We start from the raw sequence: 22140 nt of genomic DNA, 5'->3' as shown, positions 1-22140 counted from the left end.
ACGGATATATCGAGTAAGTTTGTCAGATTTCACGCAAGTCAAGATAACAGAAAATACAACAGGACAAAAAGGCGCACGGTAGAACACTAGAATAATATTGGTATTCGATATTCACCTCTGCTTTGCGAAGCAGGTGAAGATAAGTCAGCGTAAAAACGCCCATGAGTATTGATTGATTGATTCCTCCTCCTCAATCAAGGGAGACCAGACCAACCCAACCGGCATTAAAAAAATGAAGAACTGCAAGCGATATCATGAACAGCGCCATATCTGGCCTTTTGTTTGATCGATGCCCGTCCATGCAAATCTTACACCACCATGAAAAGAAACAAACCACTGACACAAATAAGCTCCAAAATACGGAATTTGTGATACTCAAATTATGAGAATTGGATAGCGAAAAGAAGCTAGGTGGATTAATTATAACCGTTAAAATCCACCAATTGGAGCTCGGCCAGGAGGTCCTAGATTTCTAGATGCCCCTCCACTGATAGGGCTCCCGATCTCGCCTGGCGCACCGGCAGAACGAAAGTCATGAGGTATCGAGTCACTGACATAGTGAATTTGTGACTTGCCGTCAGAAGAACGGATCTCGAATGTGCCACCGCCATTCATTTGATTCCCTTCAGTGTCACAAATATCCAGTAATTCCCGTTCAGAAACCGGCTCCTCCCTAGCTGGATTCAGAAGAGCGACCTCATTCTTGATAGCATCAATATCTAACCACTCATCTTGGGTAGAATTCTGAAGATTCTGACAAGCCATACAAATCATTAATCTCACGGCTACGGAACGCGGTTGAGATGGGCGAAAGTAGGGTGGCATCGCGAAAGAACCATTCATATTGAGACTGGTATTCCATCCTCCTCCAAAACCGTTAGATCCAGGTAGGGAAGAAGATCCAAATGGGGTTGAAGGTGCACCCCATGTGCCAAAAGAGCTCATCATACTTGCTGGATCCGAGCGGTCCATACCAAATGGAGGTGGTAAGAAGTTCTGTCTGCTGGGATTACCAGGAGCTGCACTCGAGCGTCGTGCGCCAACTCCATTACTGATGGGCTCATCAGTATCGTCTAGTAAAGCGCTACTACCAAGATGCTTGTTTGTTTCATCAGATTCACCGCTATTAAATTTATCACTCTGGCGAGTGCCATGAACAATACTAGACGGTCGTCCAATTGGCGTTGGTCTTGCGATAGGCTGAGCTTGTGTCGCCGATGATAATCCATCAAAAGAGCCGGACTGATTTCGGGAATGAGTCTGCGAAGGAGGTGTTTCTTTTAGGGCACCAAAAAGCTGGCCGATACTACCCATACCGTTCGGAGAAGGTTGTGAAAACCCTGGTGGTCCATGCATAGGGAATCCCCTGCCTTGTGGCATATGATGCATATTGAATCCGGGCTGAAATGGGGGGATGCCACCATTAGGAATCGGCAAAGGACGAAAGTGATTACCCATTCCCTGCTGAAGTCCGAACATTGGATCATGATGTGGTCGACCGAAACCTGGAGGTAACATTGGCATTCCTGGTTGGAATCCTCCTGGCATAGGATGCATACCAGCGAATGGACTCTGGGGGATACCTGGAGGACCTTTCAGCGCGGAGTGTATTGGAGAAGTGGCCTGTGGGTGTTGTAAGAGAGGATGCTGTATCGGTGTTTTTCCAGGGGGGCCTATGGGTCCTGGGCTATTCGGTAGAGGGGTTACAGAATTGGGTGATATACTCTGATATTTACTAGAAGGAGTTCTAGGTATTGAGTAATTGTCTTGCTGAGAGTTTGTCCGAAGCTTGATAGGAGTCGGTGCTTTGGGTACAGCGGGAATAGCGACTGGAATGTGAGGTGAAGCTAAGGTATGGCTCGAGTTAGGTGTGGGTACTTGGTTTGTGCGTCTCGATGCATGTGCAGCAGGTTGGGCAGTCTGAACAGCAGCTTGCTGAGCAGTAAGCTCTTCACGCTTCTGTAGCTCTCTAGCTTCTTTATCAGCCTTGACTTTCGCTTCCTTTTCTCGCTTTTCTCGCTCGTGCTTCTCCTTTCGTTCCTTAGCCTCTTTTTCCTTAATTTCCTTCGCTTCTAGTGCTTGGCGCCGGAGCTCCTCTTTCTCCTTTCTTTCTCGCTCTTTGGCCTCGCGCTGTTTTCGTTCTTGTTCAGCCTGTCGTTCTCGTTGTTCTTGAAGCCGGCGTTGCTTTTCGGCTTCTTTACGCACGCGCTCTTCTTCATCGGCCTTTTTTTGTGCCTCTTTCTTCTTTCGGTTCTCCTCTCGTTTTAGTCTTTGGGCCTCTGCCTTCTTTTCCTCGATTTCTCTAAGGGAAGCTTCTTCAGCCGCCCTTTCCGCGTCTTTTCGAGCCTTTTCTTCGGCCATGGCGCGCTTCTTCTCAAGCAACTTCTCTTTTTTCTTCTGTGCATCTTTAGCCCTTTTAGCTTTCTTTTGTGAGTCCGCTCGACTTTCTTCCTCAAGTTCCTCGAGAAGCTTCTGCTGCCGCTCTTTCGCGACTTTTTCTTTGTAAGCTGTCAGCACTCTCTGCTCAAACATCCGAGCAGCGAATATCTGGAACATTCGTCTTCCTTCTTCCATTCGCTGTTCTTCAGTCATGCTATCCTGTTCCATGTTAGTACGTACAGGATGGTGAATAACAATACCCTCCACGTACCATTTCCTCTTCATCGTAATCCTCTTCCTGGCTGTCATACTCGTCTTCATCATCCTCTTCGTCGTCATACTCGTCTTCTTCTGGCGGCGGTGGGTGATTATGGACATGTCCATGAGAATGGGGATGCATGGAACCATTTGAAGGATGTCCGTAATTCGCATTAGCATACTGTTCTTTCGCATCTTCCTCTCGAGCCATGCGACGCTCGGCTAATTGCTCCATCATTTCAATGAATTTCTTCCCGTCATTTTTGAGTAAATCATCTGCTACGGTAAGAATTCCTCCTTGTACTGTAAGACTATTACCAAAATTAAAAAAATCCGTGGCGTGACTTCTTGGAATTTCTTCCGGTTCTTCTTCACTGAAATCATCTTCGTCTCCATCGTCTTCACTGTATTCCTCATCTCCTTCTTCATCCTCATCGTCGCCAAGTTGCTCTACTATCCTGCCCCTTGAAGGTTGCTGCCCGTTGAAAACAGGAGGTAAACGATTAGGAGGCTGTAGGCCGCTCATAGCGCCAAATCGACGCGGGGGTGGCATCATTGGTGGGGGACCATCACCTCCTTGATGGTTTGCATATTGCTCGAGCTCTTCATAGTACGCATCATAAAGTACCTCCAATTCCTCTTCGATAGCAGTGCGTTTGCGACCGCATACCGTGCAACTGCAGGAATGTTTCTGTTGCTCCTTCATTTTCTTGAGTACAGCATCCTTTTCCACCTTGACTAACGATTTGCGCTCATCTTCTCCAAGAGATAACCAGAATTCCTTTATCCGCTCGCGTTCTTCTTGTGACGATGTATTCCAAATTTTCTCCTTCGAAATACCCGGCCCTCTTTGCATGCTCGGAGGAGACTGTAAGGGAAGAGGTAGCGATACGTGATTATGCGATGAACCGTTCGGACCGTGGTTTGCGTGATTTGAATGGTCCGACTGCGAAGATTTCGACTTCTTTTTCTTCTTCTGTTTCTTACTTGAAGAGTTCGTTGCAGGGATCGCATAGCCGTTTGTCGAGGAGCCATCGTGACCATATGAGCCGGAGTACGCATCGCCCTCTTCGTCACTATAATACGCATTATCGTCTGCAGGATCGAATTGTTCATCATCGTCATATTGTTCATCCAGCCCTGTTTCGCGAAAGCGTGCTTCCAGTTCCTGCATTTGTCTCTTAACGTCTCCAGAAGTTGGTCCACCACTCATTTGAGAGCCTTGTGCTTGTTCCGCGGCAGCTCTAGCAGCCTGTTTCGCCCTTCTTTTCTGCTTCTTGCGATTTACTGTAGGTGCGCCATTGTTTGTGGGAGGAGTGGGCAATTGGCCATTTGATTTCGTGGTAGTTTGTGCCATGGTGGGAGATGTCTCAGATGAATCGCTCGTACTAAATTTCTTCGGTGTAGTTACGATCTTTCCAGCATCCTTTGTCAACGGGGTCGCAATGTTTCTAGGAGTCTGCAAGTATGATGACTGGTTTGTATTCTTTCGTTGGTTTGCGGGCATTCCGATGGGGTATAGAGGTGAGAGGGGTCCGGGTAGCGACGACCGTGGCTAGTGATTATTTAGATTTGGTTCAACCAACGAAACTCAACGACGGGCCGTATTTGTTGAATTATTTTGAAATATCACTTGCAGACTTACTCAAAAGTTGTAGGATTAGTTCTCGCGACTGCCCCACCACAGGTGATTGTTTGCTTCGGGATGAACAATTATGATTTGTGTGGGGGATGAGGGCTGGTTTATTCAGAGAGTGCGCGTGGAATTATTTTGGGGAGTATGAGAAGTTATTGGCTATGGAGATTTTGGACAAGTCGTTATTATTGAGAGGGCACCGTGAAATCCAGAAGGGGGTTTTGGAAGGGCTTGAAGTTTAAATTGTGGTACGGGTACCTTTGCAGGTTATTGAATCTCAAGTGAGGTTGCTGAGTCATCACACCTCAGGCATATCAGAGTATCGATTCAAGGGACCTCCTCGAGCTCTTTTAAGTCTATGCACTGCATGGTATGGTACGAGAATCATACAATAATACTGATGTTCGTTTTGATGGTGGAAAGCTTCTTGGCAAATCTTTGTAACTTCAGAGGTTCTGGACGACTGTGTTCAATTTGAAGCTCAAGAAGATCTTTTAATCGGTTGATTTGATATCAAATATTGAAAATGATGGACTTTTGGGTGCGAGGCCTATCTCGTTTATATGAGAGGAACCATACCTGCATCCATCCTGACGACAAATTCTTATATTGGAATATGGAGTGTGGAGTATGGAGTATGGAGTATGACATGGAACTCAACTTGCTATATCGCCGCTACCTACTAGATATTCATTTCATCACTCGTCGCCTTCGCCCATAGTAATCAAACCCTCGATATTGTCAGTGATCTTGAATGTGTAGATGCGGGTTAGAATGTTTGGCCCATCTGTCCTGATGGGTGATGACTGGACTAAGAATACCTAGGAATAGAATCAATAGAATATTCTTGAAAGTATACCTACTAGGTACTCTGTAAGGTAAATGTCATCCCGATCCTTGTTCTCATCACTCCAACCAAGCACCCATTCAACAATATATTGGAGAGAAGGTCATTTATAAATATTGCGTTGCTTGAAACCACGTTTATTCTCATTGTAGTCGGAGTAATAATTGGCTCTCTTTTACGAGTACTCGGTATAGCCAGGCGCTGGTTTTCAGTCGAATTCTAATCTGATCCGTATCGAAATACACTCCGGACAGGGCGGGACGTTTGCTGTTCCCGATTACTTCTAGTGGGTGTTTGAATGGCCCGATAATTATTAAGCTGTCTCCACGGTGGCCCCCCGAGTCTCCGAAAGAACGAGCCAGCGGACCGGTCATTCTTTATAAGCTTTCTATCGCTTTCGTGCCGGTCAAAATGGCCATTATTCGAATTACCGTTGAACTGATTGACTGACTGACGAGGGACCTATCTAGCATCTACACAATTTTGCCATAAAAGGGGGGCCTCGCTTTACTCGATGGAGTGTGAGATATAACCATCAACCGAATTATGAATTTATATGTGTGCACTGCGCAGAAGTGGTTTGCTGCCGCTCCAACCTCTATTAATTCCAGGAATTAGCCCTCCCAAATTCCATGGCGTATGATGCTCAAAGATCTATTGTATTGTCTTGATATCAGAGTATTAATTCTTATGGGGGCTTGCCCCCAAACCCCCATTAGCTCGCTGCGCTCGAAGGGAGGGAGGCACAGTACAAGTTACCTAAAAGCTTTCTAGTTCTTTTAAAGTAATACCTACGTACATCTCCATGTCCGTTAAGTGGATTGATTGATTGATTGATTGATTGATTGATTACATAGCATTACAATGGCCGACTTAATAAGTGCTTAATGTACTCCAAAGTTCTAGAACTGATTGGAACCTCGATCATTCAGCATCTACATTGCACATGCATGCCAGGTATATAAAACAGTTCATGAAAAGTAAGTAACACAGAGGTGTTTCCAAGTAATCAAAGTTTCTTCTTCTACATCTCCCTTCAATTTGACCTGCATCTTCATCTACATCTACATCTTCTGCTTTAGTTGCCACAAAGCATCAGGTACCTGGGTAGTGTATACCTTTTCCTCTTTCTCTCATCTCTCATCGAGTCTGAGTCTGCGTCTTCTCTTATTCACTGATCTCACTCCTTGCTGTGCCTCTTCAATCTCCATCCAAATCATACCATACAGAGATAGAGAAAGAGAGAGAGAGAGAGAGAGAGTACTTCCGATTCCACTAATTCATCTGCATTAAGGTTAATCATCATCATACCTGGGGGGGTCATTCACATGCATGGATTCTTAGAAGGTTTGTGAATTGCTTTTTTCTCTCTTCAACCCGCCTTTCGCCCAACTACTCTTCAGCTCCATCACCCGTTCAGCCGTTTATCTGGATTTCGCTTGATAACATGCCCAAGATCGGAAGCTTTTTCTTCTCCTCTGCATCCTTCTTCGACTTCCATGATATGAAAGTTCCCATCGATATCCCACACGCACATTGATAAACCGCGACCTCGATCCTCGTGTAGATCTTTACAGATTCTCCTAAACCTAATCCAGAGCTCTAAAAAAAGGTGCACGGTTCGACGACTCAGCCTTCTCACGCTTCGGATATCTCCACTCCAGAGCCCAGTTCTTCTTTAAACTTTACCTGCAACAATTAAAAAGGAGATACCAACTCAAGACCTCGTATAACTTCAATTCTTCTTCCGAATCGATTCATCTCCCTTCTTCTCATACTCATTGTGTTTCTTCAATTCTTTACGATACAATTATTAAGGGTTCATTCACTACCTGGGTTGATTCCCATTGTCTTACCTCATTTCAAACAATTGGTCCACTCATCCCACGGCAAAACCACTTATATCCGGCCATCTCCAAATTGAATGCTCTGAGAATTTCGATTTCCTGACAATCTCTCGTATCGATAATATTTCTTCGAATCCACACGAAAATCCTCACGAAATTGCCTTCGACCCCTTTGGCGATTGTTTCTTCCCCTCATAATTGCATGGTCCTCTCTTCAATTAATCTGCGCGATATCCTTTTCTCTCTATACACAACAACAATCCGATATCTACAATACCATCCGATCCAGCGACAATGGCTCAACAGCCGGCACAGAATGTTATGCGAAGGTACGTTGGACTTTTCCATGTTTTAACGAAAAATTGCGCTTTCAGTTGCAGTGAGCATTTGGCGACTCGTTTTCCTACCCAGCCTCGTTATCTCTTGGGATCACCAAAGCAACGAACCTCTCTTGGTCGTTTTTAGCGTCGTCTCGATAGCGTTTGTTGTGACGAAATAGCAGGCCATTGAAAGACTTGATATTAACATTCGTGCAGGAAATTGGTCATAATTGGAGATGGTGCTTGCGGAAAAACGTCATTACTTAGTGTATTCACACTTGGTTATTTTCCGACAGTAAGTCATCCTCAGAGATCGATGATTTGTTGAATGATTACTAACGTTATTTCTAGCATTATGTACGTTGTTTTGGTAGCAATTTTGCGCATTTGCCTGTCAATTGTGCTGACATCTTATCTAATTTTAGGTACCAACAGTTTTCGAAAATTATGTGACGGATTGCAGAGTTGATGGAAAATCTGTACAATTGGCATTATGGGATACAGCAGGACAAGAAGACTACGAGAGATTGCGCCCTCTGGCATATTCGAAAGCCCACGTTATTTTAATAGGATTTTCAATCGACACTCCGGATTCTTTAGATAACGTCAAACACAAAGTAGGATTGCAATTTCTAGAGATAATTGATACGAAGTACTAATGTCTTGGCTAGTGGGTCGAAGAAGCAAACGAGCGGTGTCCAGGGGTCCCGATAATACTTGTTGGGCTGAAGAAGGACTTACGAGAGGACCCGGTGGCCAGAGAGGAAATGCGAAAGAAGTCTCTTGAATTTGTGGGAACGAAAGAAGCAGATGATATTGCAAAGGCCATCGGCGCAAGGAAATACTTGGAGTGCTCATCGTTGACCGGCGACGGAGTGGATGATGTCTTCGAAGCAGCCACCAGAGCCGCACTTTTGACGTTCGAAAAAGGGGAAAGTAATGGATGTTGTGTTATACTATAAGAGAAGATGAATGGAGTTTGGAGGGGGGAGGGTATGTTGAACCAAGACGAAAACAATCGAAAGAGGATATATCTGGAACGCGTCGAAACCGGAAACATCTCCACAACCATCACTAATGCATGAACGAGTCGAAGTTACCTACTCCGTCGCAATATCACGGGTAATTGTATCTACGATACCTGGACATTTCAACGGAGCTGAGAAACTAACGAGCGATTGTGTATTTGTCAGGAAGGACAAACCAAACTGGTTATGAAATGTTCAGGGTGGTAAGGCTGGATAGGGCTATTTAGTAATGACTGATCGGAAAAACATGGTCTGACTTGCAGTTCCGCCTTTTGTCGAAAATAGCTTGAGGATTTCCAGCCTGGTTTCCGTTAGCTTTGTAACTGTTTGAGTTCACTATTTACCCTTTATTAATTGGGATTTCATTTTACATATCCCTGGAAGCCATGGGAGAGGCTTGGAAAGGGGTAAGAGGGAGGTTGACTTGAAATTCGGATTAAAAGGAAAAGCAGAAGAGATAATCCTACAGTGATGTGGACGGTGATGCGTTGGTGCACTTGCTTGTATTGCAGATTAGCGTTGGGTTTTAATGGTTACAATTAAGGGGGTTATGGTTATGGACGGATTTTACATGGATATTGATTGAATGGGGACTCGATGCATATTTGAGAAATGGAGAGATGGAGATGGAAAAACATCGACATTGTACATAGAATTACATATCAAGTACCGTCTGATGCGGACTCGTGGGGTATGGCCTGATTACTATTTGAATTGACCTTCTTTCCGTAACTTCGTACAGAATTTATAGACGGCGTCTTGTTCCGTCTCTTGCAGTGTTTATTTCGACTTATCCTGCATCGTCTAATCTACTTCCACAACTCCAGTCCCTTGGGACGGAGGGTCTGGGGAGTGTTCGGGGTCTTTATTCCGAATCATTGTTCATCCCATGTCATTAAACTTGACCATCATAGATATACAAGTAACATATGTTTACTTCATAATATTCATCTTTCAAAATTCTCACATGTACCGCGGTACATCACCCTACTGAATTGTTAGTCAATTGCTTCACTCCCAATTCCGAAATACAACAGTAGAAGGAAGAGAAATCAGACAGCAGTTGGTACTTTTTTTGTCCACATAGAAGATTACAGAACAGGTCTGTGAATAAGGTATATCATCATATTACTCTCCACCAAACCAAACCAAAAAGGAACAAATAAAATGAGGGTGCTCGTAGTCTTACCTTTGCAATCATCATATAGTAGTTTTGTCTGTAGTCCATCCATGATTCCATGGTTCTTTCGCTGGTGTGTCGGTTTGTGCTCTCGCGTACTCAATTGGGACTCCATCTTTTCCGAAAATTCCTTTCTTCTCGAGAGCGACGCGATATAATCTACCTGCTTCCTTCTGGCCGGAGCCGTCGAGAAGACGGAGGTCTTCCATTGCGTTGTGCATTGATTGGTGAAGTCTGAGGAGGTGGGCGTTAGTTTCTTGGAGAGGAGAGGAGGGGAAAGATATATAGGTTGAAGACAGGCCTCAATAGGCTTGAAAGAGGAATAGACAATCAGAAGGAAGGCAACGGAAATCTCCACATGGGTTTTGCGCTCTCGGAGTATAATGTGTTTAACATCCGGAATATTTCATCATATTGAATAAATTTTCAAATTTTGAAAAGAAAAGAGGAATTGAAATGCAGTAGATTCTCATGAAGAATCAAAGCAAGGTGGAAGCGGGGAAACAAACCTGTACAATTCGCCCTCCTCCTCGATCCTTTGCTTTCGCCTTAATATCATCCATGCACGATGGATTGTCCAATGCCTCAGCGCACGCATGCGTGAGAATCGCAGTGGGCGAGGTGTCTTGGGATGTTGAAGATGGTAGCGAATGAGTGTTACTCGTGGATCGGTTTTGCTATTAGGATTCTTCTTGTGCATAGATGGGGTGCTGGTGAAGGTTCTGAGGGGTGTTGTTGAGGTTGTTGAGGGGAAGGTAGATCTGAAGGATTGGAGGAGGGGAGTGAGGAGGCGGAAGAGAGGTGATGGGGTTGGAAGATGAGGTGACATTTTGAAGGTTGTAATTAATATAGAGGGGGAAGGTGGTCAATTGTGGTAAAGAAGCTTGTTGTTGTAGATTGAATGGAGAGAAAGAGGTTTTGAAGCTAGAAATAAATTTCGTCCAAGTATAGTTATACCCCTGTATGTGATACACGTGATATTAGGGTTGACGACAAAGCAATAGTGTGCAATACGTATGAACTATCCAGATTGAGCTGGCCGGTGTCAACTACCTAGGTACCTAGCTAATAGTTATGTTTTCTTATAAACGTGTCACAGTAAAGTTTTACAGTCTTACAATCATTATTTTTGCGAAGTTTGATTCTTCTTCATACCCCCAAAATTGAAGTAGATCTAAAAAAAATATATACACATCAGCATGCCTTTCACAGTCCCAGAGCAGAGGCAAGGCGTTACGCACTTATTTGTATGTACCCAAACGATTCATTCTGATACATAAACGAATCACTAGTTTAATTCCAAAGGCCATTGCTAGTTTACGTTACAGGATTAAACTTCCACAAAATCATTTTTTACTAATAGTACATAGACACCTAAACTGACTGCTTTCGAACACACACCCAAAGCTGCGAACATAGCACCACCAAACATCATCATCTTTATCGGTGGTCTATTCGATGGTTTACTCACCGTGCCATACCCATCATCAATCGCAGATGCATTACCAGGAGATTGGTGTCTTGCTCAGGTTCTGCTAAGTTCTGCATACATCGGATGGGGTGTCTCCTCCCTCAAAAAAGATGCCCAGGAATTAACTAAATGTGTCTCCTATTTCCGAACAATCAAATCAGGCAAGATTGTCTTGATGGGTCATTCTACTGGTTGTCAAGATGTCATGGAATACCTAACGGGGCCCGGACATGAAGCAAATGCTCCTATTGATGGAGGAATTATCCAAGCCCCAGCAAGCGATCGTGAAGCTTTAGGACAGGACCTCGATGCAGATGTCTTGAAGAATGGCATCGCTTTGGCACAGAAGATGGTTGAAGCTGGAGACGGCGAGGAAATTCTACCCTCTAAAGCCACGGAAGGATTCTTTGGGTCACCTGTGTGTGCGAGGAGATGGCTCTCCCTAGCAAGTCCAAATCATGATGGAGATGATGACTACTTTAGCTCTGATCTCACAGACGAGCAATTAAAGAAGACTTTTGGAAGCTTGCCCGCTAGAAGTCCGTTGTTAATTTTATATTCTGGAAACGATGAATACGTTCCGAAGTATGTCGATAAAGAGGCACTGGTAAAACGATGGATTGGTTTTGTGAAGAAGGGAGATGGAAAAGTCGATGAGGAGAATTCAGCTGTCATTCCTGGTGCTTCACATAACTTGACTAAGAGTCCTGAAGCTGTACCAGAGTTGGTGAACAGAGTTCTGGGGTACTTGGAGGGGCTGTCTTCGCAAGCTCATATGTAATGTACGTCAGGAAGGAATGGAAGGCAGACACTCATCGGGCTCTCAAGTCATATGCTCATATAATTTCGGCCGCGTAGAATAAAAGTTTCTTGCGGCATGAACTATGGCTGACAGAGACCAATGGTTGATATATGATTCCTGGCCAGCAAGTCCAATGGAAAAATTAGACTTACTCTATTCCTACCATGCAGTCATATCTTCCGAGTTTAGTCAACACCGGTGCCTAACTACATTCCTATGTGTTTCTTGAATATGCGTAAAAAAATCACACTCTTCTTGACACTATCAAGTCCTTCGACAAACATACGGTTTATTAATGGTCGAGTGGTCAGCTAGCTGACCTTCACTGATATCAGATATCACGTGGTATCGCGCGTACAGATCACTCGAAGGAGTGAATCCTCATCTCTTCGATTTCACATCACTGATTCAGACCTGTGATCCTCATTCATAGACCTAACACCGCCACAGCAGGTGAAAAGTTTTGTAGAAATACAGTCTTCTGAGACTGTACATCATAAGCTTCTTCCATTTCACAAGAGCAGGAAGTATATTACTCTGAAGTCACAACGGGTAAACTATGAAGCTCCCGATCAAGTCAAGACATCTACTTGTCTCGAACTTCCTCCCCCATAAATCATTTCTATCTTTTTCATATCCCCGCTTTCAAGATTTAATTATTCCTGTACGGCACTCCCACTCCACTCATTCAACATCTTCCATTGTGTCTGGGGAGCCGGACACGGCTTTATTAGCATTAAACGATGTTCAAAAACAAAAAGAACTCTCTCAACCTCCCCAACAAAAAGTGATTGTCCTATGGGACCTGGACAACAAACCGCCGTTCGATTCAATCAACCCGTACGAAGCAGCGCAAAATCTCCGTGCATTTGCCTCCCGCTTCGGCAACGTCATTAATATCGCCGCCTTCGCCAACCGAAGTGGAATGTCGTTTGTCCCTTCTTCGGTTATAGAATCACGCAAAGAACTCAAAGAGTATTACGCGCTGGAGGATAAATTGCACAGAAAGTATAAGGTCAAACCTGATGAGCCTTATGTATGTGGTATTTGTGGCAATAAAAAGAAAACCCAAGTGGAAGTAGTGAAACATTTCAAGATTCATGAAAAGGAAAGAGGAAAGAAACTAAATGCAGCAGCGCAACTGAAGGGTAAGAAAAAGGCTCGATTTAAGGCGAGAGAATTATCTAAGGAGAAGAACGCTAAGTATCATGAGGCGGCTGTGGGAATTATCAGGCCTGCTGATCGGTATAAACTTGATACTGAGCTTCGGCGAGCAGGAGTTCGTGGTGAATCTCGTTAAATCGAGTTCGCAGGCTGCGGATGAAGCAATTATCGCATATTCAAATGAGATGGGGCAGAGAAGGGCAACTGTGTACGATTGGTTAATACTGATATCGGATGATACTGATTTTGGGGATTTGGTGAAACGCCTTTCTCGGAAGGGGGTAGGAACGATTGTGGTGGGGGACCGGATGCGAAAGGCTGGGGGTCAATCGAGCAAGAAATTGGCGATGGCGGCGTGTGCGTGGGTGCCTTGGAGTTTGGTTGAGACAGGGTGTATAGACAAGGATGCCATTAAGGAAGTATTTGCAAATACATTACCTACAGAGAAGAAAGAGGAGAAAATAAGGCAGATAAAGGAGATTTTTGGTGTTAGTGAGCAGGATGGAATTCTGGAATCATGTTCAAGACACTCTTTCAATGAGAGTGACAATCAAGATATATCGGACCAAAACATCTCGAATCAGCACGTATCAACCCTTTCCAGGACGTCCATCCCAAACCCAGACTCGGATCCAGACCCATATCGCCCTTTATCATCAGGTTTGCCGCTAGACATCTCTTTCGCCGAATAAATACTTGACGTTCTCATCTCCTCCAGTCGTCTAGACAATTCGGCCAGATTAAAATCTGTATCTGGGTCTAAAAAAGAAGGTGAAAAGGAAGTCTAATATCATACAAAACTAGCACAAGTTTCCTCGGTATGCCATCACTTATCGCACAAAGAATTTGTGGTAGGCCCTAGTAATCAGATGTGAAATATTCATATCAGAACGGGGGGGGTTCTGTTTGAACTTTGGGATGGCTTGAAGCATGAATTGATATTCATTTGGCATTATCCAAATAGTTCACTTGAACGACATCCAGAAAGTTCAAAGGATTATTGCCTAGCAATGCCTTCCTACACGCTATTAGTGTTCCTAATAAAGATTTTACTACATACTCTGGTGGAAACTTACTGTCAAAGCATTTATACTTGAGTGTATTCCCATACTCTTAGATTGATATGTAAATCCTTGGGAGCAAATACACTGTAATTAAATTGTATCCCTTCGAGACGAATGAATCAATTACTTTGGCACATTTTCTGTATGCTTTCATACGATGATACTTTACTACTCTCAATTGGCCTCTTCCCTGGGTTATGATCTCTTCACGTTTAGGTAGAGACACAGTGCCTTACTCAGAATTTCTTTTGGTGTAGTGCACTCAAGAATTGCCATTCTCACTACTCCCCAATGGTTGAAGAATCATCTTCAAGTAGTGCGTTGAAAAAGTCGTCCGTTTCCTATATTCTTAGAGTTGCATTCTAAGTTAAAGATACAAGTACCTCGTCTGAAATTTGAATACTTAGATTATCGATCGTCGAAATTGGAACAAAGATGGTACTGTGTTACTTTTGATGACAACGGATATGGCGAGACGACAGCTACTGGTCATAATTGCCCACCCCAATGTTCGCCGAGCAATAAAATTACAACTTGACAATAGTAAAAGCGCGAGAAAAAGTCCTCAGAAAAACATCTGAACCGAACTCATGACAGGTGAAACTCATGTTTCCCGGCTCCACCACCGGTATTTCAGTCTCACCCTCCATCCGCCAGTGTAACAATCCTGTGCGCGTCTTGAAGATTGTTGGTGAGTCCACTGAACAGTGGAAGCACTTGTGATCATTTTACACACAAGCGATATTCGCTGTCTTTCAAGCTTCTACAAGGGGATTTAATCTCTCTATTTGTATTTGTATGTCTTTCTACATCTCATCGCCATCACGATATTCTAAGTTTTAGCCATTCACAGATCAAAAGACTAGCAGCCATATGCAAAGATACTTCAATTCCCTACACGATCCCCTTGGAGGACTCTAGTATCAATGTTCGCATCATGCGAAGTGAATCATGAGCCCCGCCGAAAGCTTTCCTCGTTTCCAGGTTATTTCTAGCAGACTTTGTGCCATTTCCCTATGCTCTCGATTTTTCTTGTACTCTTTATATGACCGCTTACAGGCCACATCGTTTATATTATCGCTCCTATTGCGACTTTGGCAATATGAATCGGCAAGTGTCCTTGATTTGATAATATTGGAAGGGAGGATATTAGATACGATAGTGGAAATCTGGAAGTTTGAATTTGGCAAAAATGACAAAAGTTCTTAGATGGTGGTCATTCGACAGCGCTATTCACTAATGAGTAATGAGAATCAGAAATGTTGACGACGTGAAGCTCCAATGCTGTCTATTCCTTTGTCGTTCTGAGCCATAATCACAATTTTACAAGACTATCCTCCTCGTAATCTATAGAATGCCGCCTTGCTGAATCTAGCTCCCTGCTCGTCATTAAATCTTCTTTTTTTTGTGCTTCTTGCCTTGCTTTCTGAGATCATGGAGCAGCTTATTTAATACCTTTCTATGCTCAGCTGCATTTTGTTTTCTTGCCCAAATATACAGACACGCACTCATAGTGATTTGCACAATGCGAATGAATCTGAAAGATGTCAGGCACTCTATTCAAAGTTCTATCTTTTTAATCGTCAGTCATCCTGGGGATGTAATACCAGCTCGGTAGGCTGAGGACTCTCTGGTGCATATTATACTAAGATTCAACTGGTTGAATTCACTTTTCATCCCTTTCGAGGCGTCAAATTCGTAGATTCTCACTCACACTCTACAAATTTTTGATAAAATCCAAATGAGATCATCTCATCACAGCTCGCAAGCCTGCAATCGACAACCTCCAAAGAGTCTGAGTTTGTGAAATAGGGAAAAGTGGAATAACATGCCGATCAGAGTATAAGAGTGCACTAATGAAGAAATAAGTCCTTATAGTTTCGAGGAAGAATTGTAGTGATTCCTTGGTGAGGCAAGGTGACAATCAGGGACTTCGGCATATTTGGTTTAGGGGCAACAATAAATTTAAGCGACAATGCTTGGAACCACGCTCGGGCAAGAATTGATAGTGTATTAATTGAGAATCAATGGGCAAATCCTTCGTTTTCTCGGGTAGATGACAGGTGTCTGATCCCTTATATGCCGCGAGCGATTTGCGTAAGGCCGAAATACTTCAATCTACCTGATCAAGCACTTGTCCTGTTATTTGTGTTACCTGCTCAAGTTGAAGAATAGGCTCTTCAAAGCACATTCACTTATTAGTTTTATACTGCTGCAAAAGAAAGTGTAGTAAGAATGGCAAGTCTCCCAAATTATCCCAACTATTCTAACGTAGACTATCCACCTGTTCCGCGAGCCCAAAAGCCGCATGCTCAGCCCCTCTTCCATCATCCCCATCACTATAATCGCCACTCTCTCGATGGGGACGTTTTAATTTACCCAATCTAAGTTTATAATCCTTCATAACATCCGCATTCGCGCTACTTAAAGAATGACCTCTTGCGATTTCGTCCAAAAATGGATTTCTCGTCGTAACAAGTATCTGAGAAAAGATATCTCCAGTGCGAATGCCAGTTTGCATGAGCACAAAAACGCCTACTAGAAATGAAACAAGACCAAGACAAAAAGCGACAGAATAAGGAATTAAAAGCAAATTTGGGTTGTAGTAATACACTAGTGTTTCTTTCGAAGATGAACAGCTTGTACTTGTGCTTTCGGGGCTAAATGCAAGTGTCGAAATAGTTAAATTGGTGAGAAGCTCTGGAATCCCAGTAAGAAAGTCTCTATTTACGAACCAGAGAGATGAGATCGCTCCGCTGTTGGCATTGTCAGTATTTCCAACAAGTATTGTGTTTCCTATGTTTGTATCAGGTGTTGAATACTGTGTCGTGGGCGACTGTGCCCATGTACCGTTAAGATGCTTGTCGTAAACTTCTCGAACTAGGGTTGCAGAGTTTGAATGCCATGGGTAATTTCCTGGGGAAACATACTCTGTCATATTTAGATTTTGGAGCTGTTCGTGGTAGGTGAGACTTGGGGAAAACTTTGGTGATCCATTTGTATAGTTGACAGAAAGTTCATATGTTGCATTGTAGGCGGTGCAAAGGATTGATATATAGTCAAGATCGCTTTGTACTTCTGCTTTCGTGTTATTTCTGTACGTAATTGACAATTCGATGAGCGAATCCTTATCCTCGTTGAAAGTTGTCAAGTCCGTGGCGTTATAGTAAAGATAGCTAGCCACTTGCTCGGTCAGATATGATGGGTTGGAGGTGTTGACACATTGCAAGGCAGGGCCATAGAAGGAATGTTGAAATGAACAATTAGTTCCACAAGGCGATTTAAGATCGAGAATAATTCCTTGAGAAAAGATCTGGCTTGCTAATTTTTGAATACCGGTATTGGGCCCTTGAATACCGGAACCATGGGGTATCATCTGATAGAAGCTTATATTAGGCGAAGATGCAGCGAAAGTCGGCACGACACAGATGCTATCGCTGAAAGTGACCATTGGTCCTACAACCAAACTACCCGGAGATAGTATAGCAGATATCGGGATGGTCCAAGCAAAACCAGCTAGAGCAGTGGCTAGCGGTGCATTTGCAAATGCACTAGGGACAAAGCTGAAGGGGTTGCTTGAAAGAGTGAATAATTTGTCTAGTAACGATATTTTGATATCTCTCCTGCGGAAACTGAACCAGAGTACTTCTTGTAGGGCTAACAAGATGGTAAGTGTGAAGGAAGTCTTTACCAAAAAAGCTGCGGCAGAACCAAGATTGTGTGCCCAAGATTGAGAGAACACGGTTTGCGGTTGTTGGTTAAGACTTTGATACGCAAAGTGATGTCCAAGGCCTACCGAGGAGCCCAGAAGTAACCACATAATCATCAAAGCAATTGGCCTCCACCAATGATGGCTCTTGTGATTCTCCAACTCAAAGACTCCATTTGAGTCACGGGAATGCCTTTGGTGGATTACTGCAGATGCCTTTTCGGGTTGTGGTGGTTTAGCGTTATCCAGAAAGTATTGCGCTTCGCTATCATTATCATGGTTTGGATGAGGGGAGATACTTTGAGATTCCTCAGTAAGTTGGAATGAAGACGGAGCCGGACGGCTGTGAAATGGAGTTTGTACATCCATGATCACTGTTTGACGAAGAATCTTCCGAAGAGAAGAGACTGGGGATCTAGTAGTCAACTAAAGTACCGCGTGCTTATAAAACTGATTAGAGCCTCATTGTGGGAGAAGGGGCTACATAGTAATAATAATGATCAAAAGCCACAATGCCACCACAGTGCGGCTGAGCCGTGTCCAGATTCTCGGCCTATAAACTACATTCTTGCTCTTGGCTCCCCAAAGAGTGGAAAAGACATGTCATTTTATACGGCTGTGATTGGGATAATATACGATTTTATGCACTTGATTATTCTCAGATGAACTATCATATAGGCATGTGAGTTAATGTAGTGGTCAATTTTGTTCGACTTAGCTTTAATTCACATTGCATTATGGTAGCATCGCATGCATCTGATTGAATGACAACTGTACCAGGTTGAAATTTATTGACTTGATATATAAACATTTTGGTATATAATATGATTCTTGATTCAACATCATTCAATAATTAAAGAAATACATGAGTTCGAATAGTAACCTAGGATCTACAATGGTTCGGTACCTAGGTCCTAATGATCTCATGAAAAGCCATTTCTTGGCATGTTGATTTGACCAATTATCGGAACCTATCATTCTGTTCCAGCTGAATACTAATTCAGACTTCGTATTCAAGTCATTTTCGTGTCCTTTTCTCTGTGCCAGGCATATTGCGTCACCATCATTTTTTTCTTCTCAAAACCCAACTCTCACTGCTCCAGACTAGGAGACTAGGAGTGGTTTCGGAAAAGATTCGAATATTTTAATGACATTTAGAAATCTAAAGCTATTGATTGGTCAACTGCAATCCGGGCTATCGGGAATCTTGACTTTAGTGCGATATTGGCATCAATGACATTATCGGCGTGTACTATTTTTGCTGTTTTCGCACCATAACACCTGTGTTTCTACTTTGTCCAAGGCTTGTCCTTCTTTGAGGCTCATCGAATTTGCGACTGGGTTTCTTAGTGACAGCCGGAGTCAGATCCCGCCTAGATGTGTTTTTTGAATCCTCGATTTGCTGGTTGGGTTTCGAGCGAGGAAGATCTACTTTCATTCTCACCGTTCTTGCGAAGATCAAGTCTCTCGCTTCTATCATCTTTGCGAGAAGAATCACGTTCCTCACGTCCACCACTCCTAGGAGGTTCACGTTGCTCACGCCCCTTCCCACGTTCAACATTCTTACTAGAAAGTTCGGACTTCTCATGCTCCTTTTTACGCTCATCACTCTCAAGAGGTATACGCTTCTCACGTCTCTCGCTCTTGCCCCTTATGCCAGTACCTTCACGTTTATCGTTGTCACCACCCAGTTTCTTATTTGGATGATGAGGTAGCTGTTTTTCCACAGTAGGTGGCTCAGAACTTTTCTCCGCAACATTATCTATCTTTTCCGCTGATCTCAGAGGAGGCACTGGGACCTGTTTTTGACGACTGGGTCCTATCATATCCCACTTTCTTAACAAGCTTCCTTTAGGCAAAGGGATTTTGCCACATGTTATATCCCAGCATAACATAGCACGTCGACTCAAATTGACGTCATTGTATAGAAGTTTCAAAGAGGCAATCTCGATTGCATATGCTGCGTCTTGCCGCGCATGTCCATGATAAACCTCACCAATTTACTCTGGTAACGAGTGTCAATGGAAACAGCCGAAAATTAATTTAAAAAAGCGTGTAACATCTCGTGAGCGAGTGAACCTAACCATCCCATGACTTGCTCCTTTGTGTTGTCGTCAGGGTCTGCTTTAACGAGCAAGTGGATAATAGTGTGTGTTATTTGACCATCTGAGTCGGGTTGCTTGAAAGTGGTCATAGTCATCATCTCTTTAGTGCTTTCTGGCCGCCGTTTCACGTTATAGCTCATTCGTCCAGCAGCAAGGAAGCTTCCGAACAAGAATAATCTATCATAGATAGTGACATAATCGGTTGTAAATTCTCTGACAAGATCCAAACAAGACTCGGATTCTGCATCATGTTCACTGAGTTTTTCAGCGAAGACAGAGACATCACATTTTCCTTTTCCGCTCAAAGATCGAGCCTCAAGTTGTACCTTTGTCAGTCCAGAAAGTTGATGAGGTGCGTTTTTGACTAGAAATTCTGCCAAGTATGATGTCTGGTGATGGTTTACAGTCAATATCTTATTCTTCCGAGTAGCCCTGCCCTCGAAGAGATTCTGCTTTGCGCTCTCTTCGAGATACTTGTGTTTGCAACCCATTTTCGGGTTGAATGACTGAACATTGAATACTCTCTGACAATCTGGCAAGTCGTAGTCTTTATAAAGACTCCTCGCGAGGCCGTGTTGGCTCTTACTTTTTTTCTTTCTTTCTTTTCTTATAGCTCTGTTGCCTTTTTCTCTCGACTCAGATTGACGTGCGCGTTGGCACTAGTATATGCAACAGAGAATTACAAGCAATTAGCAGCCACCCCCAAAGAAGTCTGATCTTACCAAGATTGCCCTATAATCCGAATGACTTGAAGGATATCAACAGCGAACAGCTGTAACAAAAACGACATTGATAATGACGAGGAATTCCCACTACCGAATATACTTAGCCGTAGGACTGAAAAAAAGAGACGATGAACCAGTCACTCTATAGAGCGATAAGGAAGTATGTAAGCCGGTGGTAATGATGGCCATGGCCATGAAAACCGTACCTGAACAGTGGCTCAGCCTGTCAATAAGCGAAGTCTTATATACCACGTGATTTAACCTCACATCCCTATTTGCCGCAATTAAACAAACCATGGTTTCCTGTCCCTTCATCACACAGCCCTCATTTATATTTACTTTCTCTCTTAAATAATATTCTATTCACATACTACTTATAGTCTCCCCCTAGTTACTGCCAAAGTATAAGATTAGACTTTCTACCACTTGAAATATTAGGGGCGAGGGATCTCGCCTATATTTCGGAGCGTATAATAATTCGAAATCATCTGTTTCCTTACTTTTGTCCTTTGTTTTTTCGATTCTTTATACAATTGAGCTTGTAAAAGATATTATATCATTATATATAAATAAATTCCTAGATCTTGAAAACATAGAAAACCAATATATTACACTATGCAAAAGTTCCGTAAAATCCGATGTACAAGTTCCTTGGGCTACGCTCTGAAACAAACGTAGATAGCGACGATTAATCTAAGACAGCATTCATCTTTCAGTGAGAGAGTGTAGCGAGGGACACCACTCCTATGATTAGCTAGGCATTGTGATCTCAAATTCCTCCCTAAAACCTCCAAGTTCATGAACCAAGTATTCGCTTTGGTGGCAGCAAAGACATAAGAAGCAAAAAAGATGCAAGGAGACAATATTACTGTGTACAGAAACCAACAGTGACAGCGAATCTCGATTTTGATCCTCTGTTGTTTCTCAACTTCAGAACCGTAGCTTGGGATAACGATAGAGACAGAGAATCTTCAAAATCACCTCATAACACTATGTACGATGATACACCCACGCGATCTCAACATAAAAGCCGTTTGGATACTAGCGCGGTAGTTGATGAAACAAGTCCAATATCCCAAGCCAATTTCACTGTTTAACTTTCAGTGCTCAACAAGAAAACTCCTCAATTCTATCGATCATTAGAGAAGAAAATATCATCATCCCAAATGTCCCAAGCACCTGCACCTCATATCAGCCTTTATACAACTATCATTCCATTAGTTGTTTTGTATTATACTAGAATAACCCAGGATCTCAGCCTCCGATAACTGGAGCCAATTACCTCAGATGTAGCTACTTACAAATTTCTAGTTTCATACTTGCCTCTCATCGCCTGTCTCAGCAGCAGTACTCTCCCACTCTCGCCTATTCCATCTCACATTCGAATTCCTTATTTAGGGTGCCAAGATATCTGATCTCTAGTCTGCTTCTGTTTTATTCATAATAATAAAAGCGTTTTGTTCAATACAGTCAATAAAAGCAGCACTTGCTACTCAAAATCCAAATCACACAGAATCATATATTGTATTTGAATTATAGAATCAATATATATATACATATACATTTAGTATTGCTCTTTTATTCTCGTTTGACATATTGACTACT

The 22140-nt window shown here is 43.0% G+C and overlaps 7 protein-coding genes across 7 annotated transcripts; 3 read left to right on the top strand and 4 right to left on the bottom strand.

Moving 5' to 3' along the window:
* Nucleotides 1-429: 429 nt before the first annotated feature.
* Nucleotides 430-4144, bottom strand: Bfra_010370 (putative stress response protein nst1 protein; the record flags this gene model as incomplete). Its single annotated transcript, XM_037340703.1, has 2 exons — nucleotides 430-2598; nucleotides 2651-4144. 2 exons carry the CDS (start codon nucleotides 4142-4144, stop codon nucleotides 430-432), a joined length of 3663 nt encoding a protein of 1220 aa, XP_037189171.1.
* A 3117-nt stretch (nucleotides 4145-7261) lies between these two features.
* On the top strand, nucleotides 7262-8249 carry Bfra_010369 (putative rho gtpase rho protein; the record flags this gene model as incomplete). The annotated part of the gene is made up of 4 exons (XM_037340702.1): nucleotides 7262-7296; nucleotides 7504-7582; nucleotides 7713-7904; nucleotides 7959-8249. 4 exons carry the CDS (start codon nucleotides 7262-7264, stop codon nucleotides 8247-8249), a joined length of 597 nt encoding a protein of 198 aa, XP_037189170.1.
* Nucleotides 8250-9515: 1266 nt separating this feature from the next.
* Bfra_010368 (uncharacterized protein) lies at nucleotides 9516-10324 on the bottom strand (the record flags this gene model as incomplete). The annotated part of the gene is made up of 2 exons (XM_037340701.1): nucleotides 9516-9729; nucleotides 10005-10324. 2 exons carry the CDS (start codon nucleotides 10322-10324, stop codon nucleotides 9516-9518), a joined length of 534 nt encoding a protein of 177 aa, XP_037189169.1.
* A 370-nt stretch (nucleotides 10325-10694) lies between these two features.
* Bfra_010367 (putative siderophore biosynthesis lipase esterase protein) lies at nucleotides 10695-11747 on the top strand (the record flags this gene model as incomplete). The annotated part of the gene is made up of 2 exons (XM_037340700.1): nucleotides 10695-10742; nucleotides 10866-11747. 2 exons carry the CDS (start codon nucleotides 10695-10697, stop codon nucleotides 11745-11747), a joined length of 930 nt encoding a protein of 309 aa, XP_037189168.1.
* Nucleotides 11748-12327: 580 nt separating this feature from the next.
* Nucleotides 12328-13624, top strand: Bfra_010366 (putative c2h2-like zinc finger protein; the record flags this gene model as incomplete). The annotated part of the gene is given in 2 exon segments (XM_037340699.1): nucleotides 12328-13013; nucleotides 13033-13624. The coding sequence occupies 2 exon segments, from the start codon at nucleotides 12328-12330 to the stop codon at nucleotides 13622-13624; spliced, it is 1278 nt and encodes a 425-aa protein (XP_037189167.1).
* A 2638-nt stretch (nucleotides 13625-16262) lies between these two features.
* Nucleotides 16263-18074, bottom strand: Bfra_010365 (uncharacterized protein; the record flags this gene model as incomplete). Its single annotated transcript, XM_037340698.1, has 1 exon — nucleotides 16263-18074. The coding sequence occupies one exon, from the start codon at nucleotides 18072-18074 to the stop codon at nucleotides 16263-16265; it is 1812 nt and encodes a 603-aa protein (XP_037189166.1).
* Nucleotides 18075-19078: 1004 nt separating this feature from the next.
* Bfra_010364 (uncharacterized protein) lies at nucleotides 19079-20301 on the bottom strand (the record flags this gene model as incomplete). Its single annotated transcript, XM_037340697.1, has 2 exons — nucleotides 19079-19671; nucleotides 19785-20301. The coding sequence occupies 2 exons, from the start codon at nucleotides 20299-20301 to the stop codon at nucleotides 19079-19081; spliced, it is 1110 nt and encodes a 369-aa protein (XP_037189165.1).
* Nucleotides 20302-22140: the final 1839 nt, after the last annotated feature.

Source organism: Botrytis fragariae (assembly GCF_013461495.1).
Source record: "Botrytis fragariae strain BVB16 chromosome Unknown tig00000186, whole genome shotgun sequence".
NCBI classification, from domain to species: Eukaryota; Fungi; Ascomycota; class Leotiomycetes; order Helotiales; family Sclerotiniaceae; genus Botrytis; species Botrytis fragariae.
The sequence above is the reverse complement of the archived record's forward strand: the minus strand, read 5'-3'. Positions and strand labels throughout refer to the sequence as shown.